Genomic DNA, 19,528 nt, shown 5'->3' with positions numbered 1-19,528 from the left:
ACTTGCCTTTCCCACCCCCTTGCTATACTATACTATTCAAGGCTATGCTTTTATTATCTCTCTTTCTGAGCTGCCTCTTTCTTTGTCTCTCTCTCTCTCTCTCTTTCTTTTTGTTTGGCTAACTGTTGCTTTCATTTTACCAGAGGTGAGTAGCGGATTTATGTGGCATAATCTCGCAAATGACCAAAAATCATTATGTCATTATGACATAATTTAAAAATTATTAGCGGTTTATGTGTCGAGCAAGACGATTTGATTCTCATATGAATTTCTCAATAGCGCTGCATATATTCCCGTCCGAGTGCCCCAGCACAGAAGCCCCAAATGATAGCAGTACAGTTGAACTAACTGGCAGACCAAGTTGCCGCATTACAATTTCAATAGTTCGTTTTCTGAGAGGGGAAGACCGTCGGCAGTCGGCCAATTGAAGTGTTCGAGTGTTTCTACCTCATTGCAAGTGGAGAATGAAAGAGAGATCGCCAGATCATTAAAAGGCAAATATTAAGTCGACGTTGATTGTTGAAATAGCGGTCCAGAAACCTCGTAGCGCTACTTTTATGCCAAGGAAGTGCTTATTTTGAAATAAAATCACGTTTTAGTGGCCCGCATCGCGTTAGCGCACTTCAAATCACCCGCCTGAAATCCGACTTTCATACGTCACTGCTGCCGTGCCCAACGTTGCCCGCCTTTACTGCGCGGCCGCCGACACTAGTAGCAGCCGAGCGAAAGTAGCGGGACCCACAGCAGCAACAACGGCCATCGAAGCCATCGAAGCTTGCCGCAATCGCCGCAATGGATGTGGACGGAGGGCTTGACAACGAGACATTGGCTCGCGACGCTGGGCTCCAATTCAGCGACTTGAGCCCCGATGAACGCGGTATGCTGCTGAGGGCTCGTAGTGCCGGCGTCGTTGCATGCGGCATTTTAACGGGTTTTAACTTTTCTTGTAAGACACTATGTTCTCGTTGTTGCGTTGTATCATTTTGGTTAGTTTGTTCTCTTATTTAGCGCCGTTACGTTTATTCGGTTGGCAGCCTTGGTGGCGGGTTAGAAAGAGGCAAGCTAGCCAAGCGTAGCCAAGCCAAGCGGCACCAATCCTTTTGGCGCGCAAGGCGGGGAAGCGCGGTTTAAATGTTGTGGAGTGTTTTGTCGAACGTGAAATGAAACTTCTGAGCTGGAATGTCAATGGACTTCGGTCCTTCAAGACGAGCGTAAAAGATGTACTGCGGGATCTGGATGCAGACATCATTTGTTTTCAAGAAACAAAGGCAACCCGTAAGAAACATTTCTCTCAAAGTGCGATTACTATGTTTTGACACTGCGTTGTTTTCCCAAGAGAAGTGTTCATAAAAAAGCGTTCACTGATTAAGCATTATCCACGTTAACGGTGGCCACCTTATAGCGTAAACGGGTGATGTAACGATCTCTGAACAGTGTTTGTTTTACAATCCAACTTGTTTACTAAACCAATGCAAGCCATGTCCACCCGATGACCACGCGTTTGGATATTGCATTTTATTTCATTGCAGGCTCCGTCCTGGAAGAGAGCTGGGCGATCGTCGATGGCTATAGCTCTTACTTTTCGTTCCCACGTCACCAGAGTGGTTACTCTGGCGTGGCAACGTATTGCAAGGACAGCTGCCGCCCGTTTGCGGCCGAGGAAGGACTGACCGATGTGTGGTCCAGTGCTCAGCGCGGCGACTGCGTAGGTTCGTACGGCGACACCTTGGCTTTCGACAGCAAGTTCCTCAGCGCAGTCGACGGCGAAGGGCGTGCTGTCTTGACGTTGCACCATGCAGTGTAAGCCTTAATAGCATTTACAAATGAAAGCAACCCTTGCTAGTATTCGCTTGACACGTAATGCTCAAAAGTGTGGTTGACCCGATCTTGTATGCTGGGAACACATGAAGTGGCCTGGACCGTATGGTCTTGTAAACATACAGGCAGACTGGGGAATTTATTTAAGAAAAGGTGTTCTAAATATACAACGTGGTCTTCTCTCTCTCTTTTTTTTTTTTATTTTCTTAGCTACTGTAAAAATATCATAATCGATAACGCAGCTCAGCTGGAAACAGCATTCAAGTAACACGAAAACAAATATGCAGCGAGCATATAGCGTTTGAATATCAAATAAGGGCAGTAGTCGATGGAAGCTCGCAGGAATGTGCAATGGAGGCTTAAAGTTTTCACCAGTGTGGTTGAACAGGGATAGTCGCTGGAGACAGCGTATCAACAAGGGAACACATCTTTCATGTAGAAACACTGGCTTCACCGACAGTTCATGTTTGACAGCTGTTTGTCATTCCAAGGCCAGCGGGTAACATGTCTGAGCACATCTGACGTTCATCCTCAATAGTAGATTTGTTCCGAGGAGAAGTGTTCGAATAGCACAAACTATTTTAATACGAAAGTCCAAGAAAATGACCTGGTATTAAACTAAGTTGTGAACATTTCTGATTTCAGAAAGAAACAAAATATGAAGGTCGGGCTACACCAATTCGAAGAAAAAAAAGGCTTGTTTATGTTATACTACATGAAGCGTAGTTACCAGCTGAGATGTTGGATCAATTAAGAAACTTGAATATGTGAAACGATTGAAAAGTAATCAGGTGCACTATGACAATGATGGTAATAAAACAAAGCAACAGTGCATCAGCACATGCACGTAGTAGAGTGTGAATCTAATACCACGACTAGGCTGCTTTAACCCTTTTAGACGCTATGTACACAATTGTGTACACCGCTTATTTTCTCCATTTGTATCGACCAGGGGCTCAGAAAGAGCAAGATACATTGAGCATTAGAGGAATTCAACCTCCTGCCTAGTAAATTTGTCTTCATTTAACTTCAATTTGGAGCGTACTGTTGCATATGATCACTTTGCTGAAGGCACAGCCATATTCGACGAGTCGTTCGACGTGCCGCTTCCCACGACCCACATCAAAAGTATAATATTTCTTTGCTCCAGATGAACATAACCGAAAATGAATTGGCACTATATTTCTAGCTTGAGATTCCATTCTATTTATGCAGAAACAGAGCATGAATGGCTTCAGAATAAAGATATATTTAATTACATAATAATTAGGAATGATTGCCATAACACACATAAATTAACATTTTAAGACATTATTTTTGTTGCAATATATTATCGAGTGCCTTGAAATAACACTGTATCGATTTGACGCATTTACAGACATTTCTTCATAGGCGGCGTCTGAAAGGGTTAAGGAATTTTTCCACGTTGAGATATTGGCCAAATGATAGAGTGTCCTGCATCAATGAAGGCTGCCTAACAGAAAGCATGCAATCAAGGCAATTTTTAGCGTGAGCAAGAGAAGGCATACTTATATGACAGTCAGAAATTATGAAAAAGTGAACTCCTTGCTTTTGCTCAGGAACTAGTGCGTTTTTTGCAACAATCGAGGCTGTGTAGCAGCACCGTTTGAAAGACATTCAAAAGGATGTCCACTTGAATTGATGTTTCCCTTTGTGGATGACTGTTGTTACCTGTTGCAGTATTTCAAGAAAAACTAATGTTCAACAACTTCAAATGGTGATTTCTGGAATCGAATACAAACTAAACAGCCATGACTCTCTGATTGATACTATTCAATATTGCAAATATTTGCATGCACCAAGTTCCTGGGGACACATTGCCTAGTGGTATGATTATTATTAATGCTAAATGCTTTTGTACTGCAGATTACATTGTGTATGCATGTTCATTTAGATTTGGTGAAGACACAAAGAGAGTCGCTGTCATCAACGTATACTGCCCACGTGCTGATCCTGAAAGACCTGAACGTGGTCAGATGAAGTTGGACTTCTACAATTTACTTGAACTACGAGCAAAGGCACTGCTGGAAAGTGGAGTGTAAGTTCTCATTGAGTCTTGCATATTTATCTATTGTATTCAGAGTTTGAAGCCTGCATTGTTTGAAATGAAAATGCAGGGAGGTTATAATATTGGGTGACCTCAACACCTCGCACTGCAAGATCGATCACTGTGACCCATCGGAGGATGAGGTAAATGTAAATTAGTGTGTTTAGAAAGTTGAAAAAAGCATGCACCACACGAGGGACTCGCATGTGCAGGATTTTTACGCAAACCCTGGACGCCAGTGGCTCAGCAAGTTTCTTCTGAGTGGGGAAGGTCCAGATGCCGCTGAAGCAACAAAAGGTACAATGATGTTGACATTTCCACTTTTGATGCTGTCATGGAACTCATCAATGTCAAATAGACTTACTTAGTAGGATATTCCAGTCAATTACAGGTCTAAAGCCTAGCAGCAAACACTCCCCAAGAAGCATGTGTGTACAGTGGATTACCTTATGTAATGGCAATGACTGCCATTAGATAAGCTGCTTCTGCCATCAACCTCCTACATTCTGAAGTCTGGGTACCTGCCTTCAACTGGCTTAGACAAGTGTGATGCAAGTCTGCTTAATTTTGATTGAAGGGGGATTGATCAATTGCGAGACGAAATGGTACTCACATCTGTAGTGTTAACATGTGACACTCTTCTGCATCGTTCTGACTGTAATGTGCACTTTGCTGTTTCTGCCTTCTCAATTTAGTTAACGTCATAGAACCTGCTTGCACAACATTTGTTTTTGTGGCACATGACTTTATAAGAAGATTTCGTTATGTGGAAGCAACGATTAAGGTGAAAGTGACATAGAAATCAAAATAATTATCTGTGCAGATAAAGAAAGCACTCAGGTCCAAGCTTTTGTCACATTCTGTTTGTGCTGTGCAAGCAGTGTTAAAAACCCCCTCCCCCCTTAATATTTCGTAGCTCTGCTTCCTTTGCAGTTGCCAAGATTAGATGCAAGCCTATCAGTAACCTGTATGCATTAGTCTGCCCTTTATTACCTGCTTGACCCTTTGGTGCCATTATCGATAACAATTGGCGCAATGTGTGCAGGTGAGCCAGAAAAGCCCTGCTTTCACGACACATTCAGGGCGCTCCACCCAACTGCAGAGAAGGCGTTTACGTGCTGGAATACGCGACTGGGTGCACGCCAGACAAACTACGGGACACGCATAGACTACATACTTTGCAGCAGCGGGCTGTTGCCCTTTGTGAGCAGCAGTGAAATCTTGCCGGAAGTGTTGGGCTCAGATCATTGCCCAGTAAAGGCCAGCATCGCGTGTACGCCTGTGGCTTCGCCACAGTGCCCGTCTTACTCCACGAGGCACTGGCCCGAGTTTTCGGGCCGCCAGCAAAGCATCGCAGGATTCCTGAGTAAAGGACGTTGTGCGTCTGCTGAGACGGCAACGCGACCACCCGAAGCACCGGTCAAGAAGTGTGCCGAAGGTGGGGGACAGCCAGCGAAGAAGCTAAAAATTTCAAAGAATGGACAATCCACGTTGAAGGGTTTCTTTGCGGTTGAGAACAAGGGAAAGGCCAAAGTGAAACAGCCAGATTCCAACGCAGGAGTCACCAGTCTTACAAATGGCAGTGAAGGGGAGTTTAGCGACAAGACTTTTTCTACCTCAGATGCAACTGTCTGTCAATCGGTGCCTGGGGACAAGTTTCAGCTCGAAATACCTGTCGTGGAACGGGACAGTGTGAAACAAGCAAATCACTCTAATGCTTGGAGAAATATCCTCAAAGGCCCCCCCGCAGCGCCCCTCTGCAAGGGCCACAGTGAGCGATGTGTTCTGAGAACGGTGAAGAAGCCCGGACCCAACCTAGGTCGCCAGTTTTTTGTTTGCCCACGGCCTGAGGGCCATTCGTCGGACCCGAATGCTCGCTGCAACTTTTTCCAGTGGGTCAATCCTCCCAAGAAAACGAAGGCAGTGGCAGAAGTCTCATCATGACGACCGTGTCGGGTGCTTCCTTTGTGCTTGTAGATAGTGATGAAAGAGCTTGGTGTTATAGCAGTGAGCGCAGGTTTCACATCTCAAGACATGGAAAGGCTGTGTACACTCACATTCAGGTAAGGCGCTCATTTCTCAGAAGCAGGCACCAAGGGGACTTCATGTCATTGGGCCTGCTTTTATATAACATACAAATTCTGCTGGATCTTGAAGTGATCACAGCTTGTTAAAAAAACTGGGGTAGCATATAGACACTATGAAACTTATGAGAGCAAGCTGGATTATGTGATTACAGTTTATTCTCGTGATACCTGTGTTTACAGTTTAATTATTTTTGCCAACTCAGTGGAATGATTCCATGCGGTACAAGATAGAAACAGTTGTCACGTGATTTGTACCACAGCTTCTTGAAGAGCTGTGTTTGCGTCTGTATTGTGGCACAGAAGTACAAGCTTTCTTTCAATGTGGAAATGTACATACAGGGTCATCCCTTTTTTTGGGGGAAACATACGGCTAGTTTTCCAGCACTCATAGTGGCCTATGTTTGATATCAAGGCACACAGAAAACCTTAGTTAGCCTTATTTAATCTTTCATTAACAGATACATGAAGTCATGAAGTGTATCTGCCCATTTATCCTGATAAGTTACAGGAAATGGGAAGTGATGTCATGTTGGATACTGCAAGCATGTAATACTGCCTATTGCAAGTGAAATATCAACATTTGCATCGATTTCACTTTACCTTTATATGGCTTTCATAAGCTTTATGCATATAAGTTATGCAACAATGGATTTTCAGAAGCATTTTTTTAGTGCTTTCTATTAGCTAAATGGAACAGAAGCATACACGAAATGCTGACTCGCCGCCCTGCATCTCCTTGGATGGTCGTGTTCACCTATGAGCTTCTGAAACATTCCCTTGCATATTAATGTTGCTTGCCGAGAAAACTCTTGCAAAATATTTTGTGAAAGCTGTAGGATTTAAGCTGACAAGTCCGTGTACAAACACATTTCAAGAAGGATGGCCACCTATTGTTTTTAGGTGTCCATGCTTGATGTGAATCATTCTGAAGAAACAGTGTCCTGATGGCATACAGTCCAGCCACGTGGTACTATTGCAGCAATTTTATGTTGATCGCTTGTGATAAAACCCACAAAGACAGCAAGGTGTCTCCTTGTTCAATCCCGTCACTTTTCTCACCCCTGATGAGATTTGATTGCTAGGGCCTTGTTGCCTGGCTCCCCAGCAGTCCCTCAGAACCTTGATTACAACGCTAAGGCAAATGTTCTAGAGGTACACCGAAGCGTCAGCTGCGTCACATCTGCGGTCAATGGCGAAAACTGCCGCATGCTACAAACCTTCCTGGCGTTCCCTTTTGCTGAATGGGCAGCCATTGCTGGAATGTAAAGATAAACAACTGAGCTTGGTTTTGTGCACGAAATGTATTTGTAACGCTACAGAAAGTTTGGGACCGAAAACAGTGGACAGCGCAACCTTGCGTAGGTGCAGCTCTCGCCGAGAACGGCAGCGTCTCTTTGCCTACAGCGAAAATTAGCATTACTACTACACGTTTGCGAAGGACTCGCTACAGGTTGCCTTATTCCAAGGCATGCTTATTTTTCCTGCCGCTGGCTCTTCAGCATAGGTCAGCAAACTCACTCATGAATCGACTTACTCAGACTCAGATCAAGCCGTGAGTCTGAGTCCGAGTGAGTCCGGGTGAGTAATATTTTGGTGAGTGTGAGTCCAAACGAGTCCGGATGAGAAAAATTTTAGTGAGTCTGAGTCCAAGTGAGTCCGGTTGAGGAAAATTTCAGTGAGTCCGAGTCCGAGTGAGCTCTAAGGTCAAAATATATTTCATGAGTGAGTCTCAGTAAGCTCCACATTTTTTGCCGACCTATGCTCTGCAGTGACATGTTCTTGGCACTGGCTTTTGTTATAACACAATAACAAGCTGCTTCCAGGTGTAGTAACTTGGTGGCCATGCTACTAAGCTCAAAATCCCACGTCCTACTAGCGGCAGCCGCATTCCAGGGGAGGCAGAAGAAAAACCTCTCGTGAGCTCACTAAAGAACACCAGGTGATCAAAATTAGTATCCAGAGCCCTTCCCTGCAACATGTGTCATTGTGTGATTGTGGTTTTGGCACATAAAACTGCAGAATTTGAATTTTGCCAGCACACTATTTCGTAAAGATGCGTCTTCTTAATCTGTGGTGGTGCTGTCTGGCCATGTCCTATTCTTCACACAGCTCCCACGATGGTACACTAAGTGTGATTGGTCAACAGTGGGCAAATCAAACGAATGGAAGCCTCAGCACAGAGCCGTTTCTTCAACAGACATGCTTATCTCTGTCTGGGTACACACCAGAGTTGCCAGATGCTACCGAGCTAACAAGCACATAATCATCACAAAAGAAGCCCAAAAAAAGCAGCGCGACTTTTGCGAAGGAGCCCAAGAGAAGCGAAAATTTAATAATTTTCCCATTCTTGAAAATATTTTTCATTATAATAAAAGTGTCACTGAATACGAAGGGGAGTCGAAAAAATCAATTTAATTATTTTGTACAGCGAAAATATGCGCAATTATGAACGAAAGCACATATTTACTTTTTAACATTGTCGCCAGGGTAGTTCGGTTGAATGCACATTTGCCAGTGCATCATTAACATTACTTGTTGATTTGCCCCACGTACGTTTAACTTCAACACTCAACTAGTCGAAGTCATCGACAAGCACACAGTTAGTGAACGAAAAACGTGATGTTGGTCCTCTGCGACTGTTCCCGCTACGACGCAGAACAACAGATTCTAAAGGCAGCACTGCATTTGCAATCCTGCTTGAGCTTGGAGCTGCGGCACCTTCTCAACCCGTGACAAGACAGTGCTTGTGCAATGAGGAACACTAAAGTGCTATTGGTGTTTTTGAGAACCACTGGACTTAACGAAACTTTATGAATGACTCTTTTGTATATATGTGTGTGTTTATGAGTGTACGTATTATTTTTGTGTATATGTGATCATTGTATATATCATAGTGACCACCCGACACCTGGAGTAGCAAGCCAGGCAATAAACCAGGCTAACATCTCCGAGAATTTCATTAAAGATTGTTATCTTTCACTAAAATAATTATATTTGCTGGAAAAAATGCAAATAAGCCCAAAAAAACACGACAAGCGACTGGAAAATTCTACGAGCGACTCGGCGAAAAAAGAAGCCCAAATCCGCTTATTATAAGCGGAACTGGCAACTCTGGTACACACTTCTCCGGCAAAGACGAGCACTTATTCAATGACAGGCCATGCACAGTTAAAAGTCAACCACTGCATAACTTGCTGAGAAATCAAAATTAATTTCAACATAGGTCAACCCATATTCTTTTGGAAAAATGAACAAACTTTAAACATGACACGCCTTCACTTACCATTGTCAGTCAGTGGCGTCCATGGTTGTCTTCTAATAGTTTTATACATTGTGTAATGCTATTTTCTGCCTTTCCTATTCTGGTTTGTCTGCTTACCGAAAATATTTTATGTATGATGTAGCAGTGCAGCTAGTATTGCTTGAAGAATGGCAGACCCAACATAGTAACTCTGTTTCCTATCAATAGTTCTGCTAGCTTTGTTCACAAATACAAATCTAAATTTTGTGCCCACAAATATTGGTCAGTAGCACATTTTTTTATAATATTTCCGAAAACATAAAGAAGACCAGCCTACATTCAAGTTGGTTTCCAACAGTAAATAGTTACCAATGAGGTATTACCAGTAACAGGTTACTTTTTGAGGTAACTTTTGACTTGTTACTTTTTCATTAGAGCAACGTGCAACTGTAACAGTTACTTTCTAAAGTATATGGCAATGTTACTCTATTGCAGTTACTAGAATTCGTATAGTTGTATCTGACAAATAACATTTTATCAATTAAAGAAAAGGCAAAAGATGAAATAGCTGTGGATACTTCTGATACCTATGTTTATCATAGAAACGCAATATCATCTCTTAGCCATCGATCGAAATAGTATTGTTTGTGCCTGTGGCGTTTTAGTTGCTGTTAAAAGAAAAAAAAGTAAGCTACTTGATTGGTGGTATAACAAGTTACTTTGCTTGGTGACAAAGCCTTAATTAGCTTTAATTATTTCTACATAACACAGAAAGGTCTTTTAAAACTACCCTTCTGAAGGTAGGCACAGAACAACCAACTTAGGATCAAAGTTAAGAAAGATTTCTAAAATGGCAACATACTTTAATCAGAAGTGTTGTTAATATAAAGCCTCCTCCTTCATCAAGTTTTGATAAAACTTATCAAGTTTTTCTAATCATGTTATAAAGTATGCTGAAGGCAGAATGGCAGTAGTAATATTATTATACAACTGAGCTGGAAAATCTACCTCTCCACATGACCACATAGTAGTTGAGGGGTTGTGCACACAATTGCTCGGTAAGATATGTTTGCTTAGTGGCTATGCAGTTTTACTATGAATGTCGTAGGCTTACGTGGAAAAGTACTAGTTGTGTGTACATTGTTTAACGTGACATCCAGGAAGCCTGAATTAATTCAAGGCACTCCACTGCAGCATCTACCACAGTTTTGCTATGGGATGTGAAACTTCATCAACGAACTGCTTGAACTTCATGACACTGAACTGGCTCATTCTTAGACATGGTCCACTTTTTTGTCTTTCTCTTTTCTCAAACCCACTCAGACTTTCCATACTGTACTGCAGCCTTGCAGGATAGCCCACTTGCAGGACAGCCCTCGTGAAACAAATCTGCTTTTATTAGCATTATGTGACTGAAAGGGGAATATTTTTCCAAGAGGCTTCGTTTATACGTTAGACAAAACGAAATGAATCGAGCAGACGATTAGGCCAGGAAAACCATTAAAGACATTAATTATTGTCTTTAACCCATATATGCCCAAACTTAGAAAAAATGACATAACAAATATTTTTTTTTTTCACAAAAAGTGTACTTCTACCCTCAAAAGAAAACACAATGCTTTATTTACTGCTAGGTAAACCCAACACAGTTTTTCAAGCCGTGCTGTACACATATAGGACACTGGGCATTAGGGGTGCTATGTGCGGGTGTGGTAAGATTTGAAACATTTCACGTGCACATCGACATTGCACTTCTTCCTCTCCATGGCGTATTTCATACAAAGCACGCGTTTGCCCGGAGAAAGCGGTCGGCATTTCACGTGCACTTCTTCCTCTCCATGACGTCTTTCACACAAAGCATGCGTTTGCCCGGAAAAAGTGGTCGGCACGTGGCAGCATGAAAAGCAAGCTAGCACACGTTGAGAATGAGGCCTGCTTGATGTGCTGTAGGTGGCGCAAGTCATCAGCTAAAGAAATAGCGACGTTAGAGTGCATCAAAGAAGCGTCCTATATGTAGGACACTGGGCATATATGGGTTAACTGTGGTGTGCAAATTGCGACGCAAATTGAAATGAAGTAGACGAAAAATCACTCTTCCCGTCGGTAGTATCTGAACCCACAGAGCCGTGCAGTAAAACGATAAAAAGTGCCTCAATATTCTTAGAGCAGTAAACAAGAGCACAACTCCTTCTGTAAAGCACCACCTCCATTTGCTTGGGTCTGTAGTTTCTGGTTCTTCTCTCACCACTAAAAAGCAGTTTAGCATTACACTATTTCTAAAATAAGCCCACTCTAGTGAGCACACCAACCCAGGAGACTGTGACAGCAAAGTGGGCCAATCCTAGAGACAGTGGCTGATGAGACCAGGGCCAATCCTAGAGACAGTGGCTGATGAAACAAGCATGTGTCTGATGGACAGTGGCCGATGAGACCGGCAGCATACCTTGCCAGCATGTGTCTGTAGGGACGTAAAATGCAGTCACTTGTGTGGCATTTCGTTAACCCCTTCACTAAGACATCGCTTCTCATATTCCACCACATGGGTCGGATCTGGATAACTTTCTTTATTGACTGTTCAGAGTAACACATTTACAACAGTTCACGTTTCGAAGCTTTATTTCCAGTAATATATTCTCTTGGACATTTACATTATGTACTATGTACATCTCTCAAGAGTGTCAACAGTAACAGGTTCCTCTGAGACAGCTTTGAACACTGGTCACGCATGGGAGGTCTCACAGAAAAAAAAAAAAAAAAAAAGAAGAAAGGACGAGCAGCATGCAATAACTTGGCTCTTTCTATGGCATTCATGCACACGACAGACACACACACACACACAACACATACTGTGTAGACTGTATATACGCATGCGGTGTAGTGGCACACCCAGTGGATTGCCATTCACATGACACAAAATGACAACTGAAGTTAAGGAAACACGGGCGTTGGCGAAAAGTTCCATTACAGATTTCAAGTCGGCGACATTTACTTTCGCAAATGTACACACGCGCACAAACTTCTTGCTAGGAAATCATTTCACACCATTCTATTGCATGCTTTCGGAAAGGCAAATATGTCGACCGGTTGGTCTCTTATGGCAGCAGTTGTAGACAAACTGGTCGCACAGCTGGCTAATTTGTGCTCAAAATTTTATGAAGCAGTAGCGGCTGGTAGTATCTTTTGTAAAGGAGAGCTTTGCTGCAGTATTTGCTTATTTGAACACTTTCGTGTCAGTGTTTTTTTTTTTTTTTTTTTTTTAGCCAGGAGAGAACACTACACAATCGGAAGTAACCTGCGAGATGCTACCTCATTCGCATGCTGAAGAAGCCATTTAGTAGAGATTTTCACGGGGTTATTTCATTTTTCCCTGAGTCATTTTCCGGCTTGGCACAATTGACCAGGTGGAGGAAGTTGATCAAATCCTGCTGACTTCACTTAACACTTGTGAAATTCTGTTATTAAACAGGTTCTTCTCATGACGTGCACAGTTGATACCGGATGTCTAGAATGTAAAGCTTGTATCTAAGGCATGTCACCTCACGGCAAACTAGAGGTGGTGCTTTAAGGATGTTTCCAGGTTTCTGACAAAATGCATTTCCTTCTTAAACTCCCTTATGCTGAGCAGAAAGTTTCTATATAGTGCTGCTATAAGCTGCTACACTGCGTAGGCCATGGAACTGCAGCCTATCGTTAGTGACCGTCGTTAGTGACTTGAATTGGCATAATGCCGCAACAAGGTGCAGCTCAGCACATGAACTCCCAACTGCCCGAAACTAGATGAGAATAACTCAACCAGAAATCTCTCAAACCAAAGCGAGAGAATGGAACTTGTCCTTCACGAACCTCACCACAGATTCTCCCGAACGGAAAGGTGACAGAGATTAATTAGGCAAGGCATAATGGAAGCACGGTAGGACTTTGATAACGTCATGGTCAGTCGGTTGGAACTGGTTGCCTTTGGATGGGAAAGCTGTCGGGCTGGCACGGCGCTTGCTTCATCCACACTGTTTGTGTGTTTGCAAAGTAGTGAAGCCATGGGCATGCCGCGACAGCAGAGGCAACAACAGCAGGCATGCAAGATAGCTAGAGAGAGAAGAGAGCTGGCAGTGCGCTCTTTTGGACACGCGAGCGGTGTCGCGACCGGTGTGCCCTACACGCATGCTTGTGAGCAGAGTTTGACAAAACTTAGGGAAATCCAAGGAACGACAGCATCCACGCACACATATAAAAGCAGCAGAGAGATGGCGGCTATTGCCACCCAACGCAAAACAAGTGAAGTGCTCGGGCCACAAACGGTTCGCAGAAAGGTGGATGACCAAGCACTTCTTTTTTTAACGAAGTCACAAGTGCTCTGAAATGCAGATCCGCACAGCAATCCCAGTGATGTTTCACAGCACACTGTGTGCGTGGCAGTAAGCGGTGGCTCTCTTTGACGCATACTGGCAGCCTCAAACACGGCGGTTTACGAGTTTCCGGTGTGCAGGCTACAGTGCATGCATGGGCGACCAAAGTGCTTGCAGTATCGCAGGTCATGCACCAGGCAAAAAAGCTCGCTAGGCTAGGACAGAAAAATAGCTGCAGATTCTAACGCTGCACGGTGCGTCAAGTAGTCCATCGTTGCTACCTCAGTTGCCCCCCCTTAACACTAACATTCAAAGAGAAGTGTGGTATATGGCGTATATCTTATTTCTCACTTTCTTCGCTCACGTGTATGTTCTCGCACATGCACACACACACACACATTTTTACACAACAACGCTAAAGTACCACAATTCCTAAACAGCAATAGTCTTATGTGCTCTGCCTAACAGGGTGTCTTGTATTTTGTCAATAGTAGCAGATACAGAATGCTTGGGGGGCTTGGTTTGATGGTTATGCCACTGAATAAAGGCGATGTCCAGAACTGCGACCATAACAATCTATCCTTTATGCCACTTTATACCAGGCATAACATTTCGGATATAGCTGATGGTATGGCAGCCACTAGAAACATCAGAAGTTCTGTGGGTAATAGCACAAGCTACGAAGATAAGCAGGCAATTTTATGACTTACAGACAGGGACAAAAAAAAAAAAAAAGACTTCAGCTTGCAACAATGCATATCTTCATTTTAAAAAAATAAATGTGCTTTAACTCAACCACAATTTTCCACATTTCTCGTGAGCAACACCCACTAGAGGGCATTGCATTCGCAGTGTAAAGTTAAGCATCTCGAGTGCTGTTAATTTTGCAAGCTTCAAAACAACATTTTAAACATTTATTTTGTACTTAATGGTCACAGCAGCACTTTGGCCAATAAAGTGCAATTATTACGCCAGAAGGAATACAGCAGTAGTATTCAGCAACGCGTGACTTTCTTTCGTTCAAGCGCATTAACTCTGCTTGAAATGGCACCAAGATTATAAGTGCCACCATTCACAATGCTACCGGATTATATCTACCTTGAAGTCAATTGATACTTTCCGACGCAACAATACCGCGAAACGTGTTAGAACGAGATGTGCACAGACACAATTCTACAAAGTCTCTGTGAGTAGGAACACCAATGAAGCCCCCATACGCGGTCACCACCACATCGTGTGTTGAAGCGACAAAACCTACACGGTAGCCACTGCTTATTGCTGGCTCTTCATTGGTTACGCTCACCATAAACGAAGCTAAAAGGGGGATATATATATATTTGCTTCCTTTGTACAAGTGTCACACAGATGGCACCAGATTTTGAACTTTCAACAAACAAGACCACCTGATAAACACAAGCACCTTCGTTTGCGCAGTCAACCTCATGTACATGGAAAAAAAAAAAAACACTCTATGTGGAAAAAAAATGCACTCCTCACGTGTGCATGTTAACAATGCACAAGTTCTTCGTGGCAGATTCTTCTATTTTTTTTTCCGTTCCACAAACTTTAAAGGAATACTGAAGAAAACATTTGCCGCCAAGACTTACAGCCAAATTGAAAGATTGGGTGCTGAAATCGATAGACACAACCTTCATTTCAGGCAGGAAATAGAGGAAAATAATGAATTTAATGTTTTCACAAACAGGTGCACCGTCGACTATAGGAGGCGAAGTTTGGTGATGTTTTATGTACCCGAAAAGGGCATCTGAACCCGCTCAGCCCCCGCTACGGTTCCTAGAACCACTACAAACGGTGCCGGCAGCGAACAATGCTCCTGGGTGGGATAAAGCCCCTAAAGAGGGGGGACGTCTCAGCGCCTTTGTGGAAAGGGGAGAGTAGATGTAAAGGAGAGGTGGACAGGAACACGTGCACCCTACATGTGCTGCGGTAAATGTGACGTCACGGCTCGCAGCCGCCGCGCGCTGGAAATCCAACAAAAATACAGCCAACTGTTCAAAAATACGCGAAATAAACTCCGTTTATCGGAACAGCCGAGTCTTCCAAGTAGAATTTTGAAGTTTTCGTCAGTTTTTACAATTTTTGTTCAGTATCCCTTCAAATTTTGCCAAAACTGCATTACACACAAGACCACTGGAGCAATGACACACAAATATAACATCTGTGCTTCGTTAACACAGCGTCCAAAGAAAAAATAAAGGCAGACTAACTAGACACATGCGAACAAAATATGCACGTGTTATTGGTCTTGTGACCCACACATCCAACGCATAGGCAGATTTTCATACATGGGAAACATTGATGGATGTTATATCCTTTGAGAGTGCAAGGTATTCCAAACAAGCACTTGTTATCGCCCCCCATCAAACAAGCAATTTGTAAATAGAACAAACAGGTCAAAATAAGCGAGAAAGCTGTTCACAAATTCAGCTAACATCAAACTAAGAGATTAACAAAATGAGGTAATAAAAAGCCTCCAATACCCAAGGCCACATTTTTTTTTAAGATTCGTGTGGCGTGAACGCCACAATAAAAAAGAAAAATGGAATGTTGTACTAAAGAAACAGGTTTGCACTAGCGCTGAAGTATACATGTGTGAGTATCTTTAAGAGGGTGCTGCCGCCCCACTCTAGTAAGCGAATTCTCCGCCAACCACGCTCGAAGAACTTGGCTCAGAGTGAAATGTAACACTCCATGCAAGAAAAATACAACAGTACTGTGCCGTACAAAATATAAGTACACTGAACATTAATAGCAATGTCGTCACAACAGTCGCACATCATCTGACATAACGGTGTTGATTTGCAAAATATACGTGCGAAACGTGAGGTAAATGAAAGTTCGCTACTACTTATCTACATACACAACCGAGAAAAAAAGGGTGGTTAAATAGAGTGAAAAGCTCACTCCGTGGTAAGGAAAGCTAAATAAGACAATCACAACCTATATAAAGTAACATGGCAGTCTCACATGCGTTGACCATATTAACGTAACGGGGCCCCTTAAACATGCTTACTACCGACTCACTGTCAGTCACAAATGTGAAATCACTCAGCCTGCGTTATGTAGTTCAGTTGAAAGTGTTGTTCTTCCAGCACATTTCAAGCATGAACCTATAAGGAAAAAATTATATGTGCAAGTGTCTCCTGCATCCAGTTTTGCATTGCAAATGATAAAAACATTCATAGCGGTGTCACTGCATGCTGAAACCCTTAAATTCAAACAACTGGCAGTCCAAACATGTTTTGTTTGCCTTGTAAAAACTTAACTGACGCAAGGCAACAGTGAACATGTTTTGAGTGATATCAAACTGAAGAGAACAATTAGCACTACTTCTCCAAGTAAATAAACAGCAGAGAAGAAAGAAACTGGCTTCTGGATTTCAGTTGCAGCGATATTACATTGGTTTACACGCCCCACCTCTATATAGAGATTTAGATGAAGTTATTTACATCAACTCAACAACACTCATTTCGCAACAAATGCAAGCTAGGTAGTTTCCACGTTGTTCCCTCTGGTACAGCCAGATGACTAACCAGGCCTTCACAACAATGAAATAAATGCTAAAGTGTAAACATGCGCAGTTGTTTTGGTAAAAAAAAAAAAAATCAGAACCTCCGTAACATGTTTCTCTCGGGACTGCGGAAACTGACTGCTGGAACTAGGAAAAGGCGTTACACAAATGTTCCAAATACACTGAATGTCTCAAGGACAACGAGCACTTTCCTGGGAGGACGTGTTAGTGGCTTTGCTCACATATGAGCAAACGAGTTTTCAAAGAGTGTAGTGCTCGATGCAGGCCAAACTAGCATTGAAAAGAGCTCACCACAATAGTTCGATAACAAATAAGTTAAGAAGTCACCGGAGGAAACAAATGCACTAAATAATGCCAAGTTTTTTTTGGATTTTGGCCTTCTTTAGAAATCACAAAAGTGTGTATGGCACTAAGGCTGCAACTAAAAGCATGAAGCACACATAGTGATCACAGAGATTCGTTAAGTATAATGTACAGCTATCAGCCTTTGAATCCAGAATGTAGCGAAACAAGACACCTCACAGTCAGCTGTCTTGGATAGCTTCCCTTGAAAACTACTGTGGTAAACTCACCACCATGCGATGTTTTACCTGGTTTCTTACTTTAAAGGGCTCCCCACCAGGCCTCGTCAAAACTTTTATGCACTGCAAGTTCTAAAGCACCCTCTAATGAGCGGCGAATGGCTGTTCATAATGTTCAGACCTAATGAGTGACCCTTTAAGTAGTCTGCAGCTCGTCACTCGATGCGGGGAAGTCGGTACAAGCCGAAGCCAGCTTAGCATCGGGAAACAACTGCCGCCGTAGCTAAAAAGCACTCTTGTTCATAAACTGCATAGGCAGTTAAGGGGACTTCACAAATAAAAAGAAAAATCCTACTAATGGCAAGAGCCCAGTGAAGCACTGTTCTCTGCTCTCCAATAATGTATACAAACACACACATACTTAAGTATTAGGTCCACTCTGCAAAACCAATTCACTGGCAGTCTCAAATTTCATTGCGCTATCATCCTGAACCACTCTCGACCTAAGTGGCTGAAGAGGCAAGGCCTGTAACATGTCATCGTACAAAGTCTGTTTGTATTGCTATGTCGAACGGAAAACAACGACAAAAAATAAACTGTCCGACCACTGCACAGTGTCAAACAAGGACTATGAATGCTTTCTTCAGGACCACAACTATGACTGGCTGAAACTATGCGAATCATAAGTAGGTGAAGAAAAAAAAATGCAAGTCTGTGTTTGTCTACAGAGCACAACTGGCAAGAATTCAGGCATGTGGTAAATTAAGTAGTAGAAACAAAACGTGCCACACTCAACAACGTAGTACCAAAAGGCAAAAAATAAGAGACAACAGTCTGCTTATACGTAAGCTCTTGGCTTCTGGAGCTCAGCAAAATGAAATTCAAGGCTGAACGCTTCACACACATCAAAATATTGTTTAGGTTCAGCAGGCATTTAAGAGATTTATGCTCCTTTATCCAAACAATATCTGCAACTGAAACGTTATAGAAAAAATAATAACCGTCGAATGTTACAGAGCACAAGCAGTAGCTCTACATGATGTCAGCTGCTGGCAAAAGCCAAAAAAAAATAATAAAATGCATTCATTCTGCCAGACAACCTTGAGAAAGCACAACCAAAAGAAATATTAACGAGCAAGCTTCTTATAGCTTGTTATGGTTTTGCCGCATATATGAAGACACTTAGGAAAACTTTACATCAAGAGAGACGGAACTTTTGCGTATGCACTTAGGTTAGCCCATCTTAGGTGCCGTTAAGAGCCTGACATTAAAGTCTTGGTATGCAAACCTCAAATGTCAAAAGACTTTCAGAGGTATGTTTCTGCTCTCTTAAAGCAATGCAACTAGATCCAATTTAGCATGTTTCAGCAGGCATAGTGGCTTTCGAAAGAAACAGAAGTCTCCCGTCTTACGATTCATGAATGTGCCATAAAACAAGCACTGTAAATGTAATGGGGGCAACCTATGGAAGAGTCAAAGCAACCACCAGCACACCGGCAAAACCCCAGTGAGGGAAGGTGGCACGAATACTCTCTCGTGATGAAATTTCCTTTTCCAAATACTCCGGCGTAGTCGGCAGCTATCCCAAGCCGCACTTCCATGCAGTTTTTCTCCCTTTTTTCTTTTTACTTCACGGTGGTCACGAGAAACAACATTGCGTCTGCTAACAATGGCAAGAGCCAATTTTTGCAGACACAGCACTGCAATGTCATGCTGCGCTTTCACTATCAGGCTTACATTGCATCACAACGTAGGTAGATGAATATGCTCTCGCACAGTGCATCTGCAAGCATTCAGATTTGCCTCAGTGCCAGCCTACATTAGACAACGGGCTCTTCAGAACTCGGCACATAGAGCAAAGAGTTCATTTATGTGACGAGCAGAGGCAATAGGGGTA

General features: G+C 42.8%; 2 protein-coding genes across 10 annotated transcripts in view; one reads left to right on the top strand and one right to left on the bottom strand.

Annotated features, from left to right (window-relative positions):
- The first annotated feature begins 1,092 nt into the window (after positions 1 to 1,092).
- LOC119396223 (DNA-(apurinic or apyrimidinic site) endonuclease 2) overlaps positions 1,093 to 19,528 on the top strand; it is a 25,644-nt gene continuing 7,208 nt past the window's right edge. The window contains exons 1-6 of one of the 6 annotated variants that reach the window (XR_007416568.1): positions 1,093 to 1,275; positions 1,530 to 1,800; positions 3,734 to 3,877; positions 3,957 to 4,029; positions 4,099 to 4,183; positions 4,932 to 5,949. Coding sequence is in view for 4 of the 6 variants with exons in the window: in XM_037663340.2 (XP_037519268.1) it covers positions 1,161 to 1,275; positions 1,530 to 1,800; positions 3,734 to 3,877; positions 3,957 to 4,029; positions 4,099 to 4,183; positions 4,932 to 5,830 (1,587 nt within the window). In the remaining 2 variants the exon portion in view is untranslated. Of the gene's footprint in view, positions 1,276 to 1,529; positions 1,801 to 3,733; positions 3,878 to 3,956; positions 4,030 to 4,098; positions 4,184 to 4,931; positions 6,915 to 19,528 lie in introns of those variants that run through there. The other 5 variants (XR_007416567.1, XM_037663340.2, XM_049417009.1 and 2 more) reach the window with 5 other exon arrangements.
- The window catches only part of LOC119396231 (synaptophysin-like protein 2), a 35,647-nt gene continuing 29,876 nt past the window's right edge, over positions 13,758 to 19,528 (bottom strand). Inside the window, exon 8 of one of the 4 annotated variants that reach the window (XR_007416570.1) lies at positions 13,758 to 16,155. The gene's annotated coding sequence lies outside the window, so the exon portion shown is untranslated. Of the gene's footprint in view, positions 17,191 to 19,528 lie in introns of all 4 variants that reach the window. The other 3 variants (XR_007416572.1, XR_007416569.1, XR_007416571.1) reach the window with 3 other exon arrangements.

This window comes from Rhipicephalus sanguineus, chromosome 6 (genome assembly GCF_013339695.2).
Source record: "Rhipicephalus sanguineus isolate Rsan-2018 chromosome 6, BIME_Rsan_1.4, whole genome shotgun sequence".
Classification (NCBI taxonomy): Eukaryota; Metazoa; Arthropoda; class Arachnida; order Ixodida; family Ixodidae; genus Rhipicephalus; species Rhipicephalus sanguineus.
The sequence above is the reverse complement of the archived record's forward strand: the minus strand, read 5'-3'. Positions and strand labels throughout refer to the sequence as shown.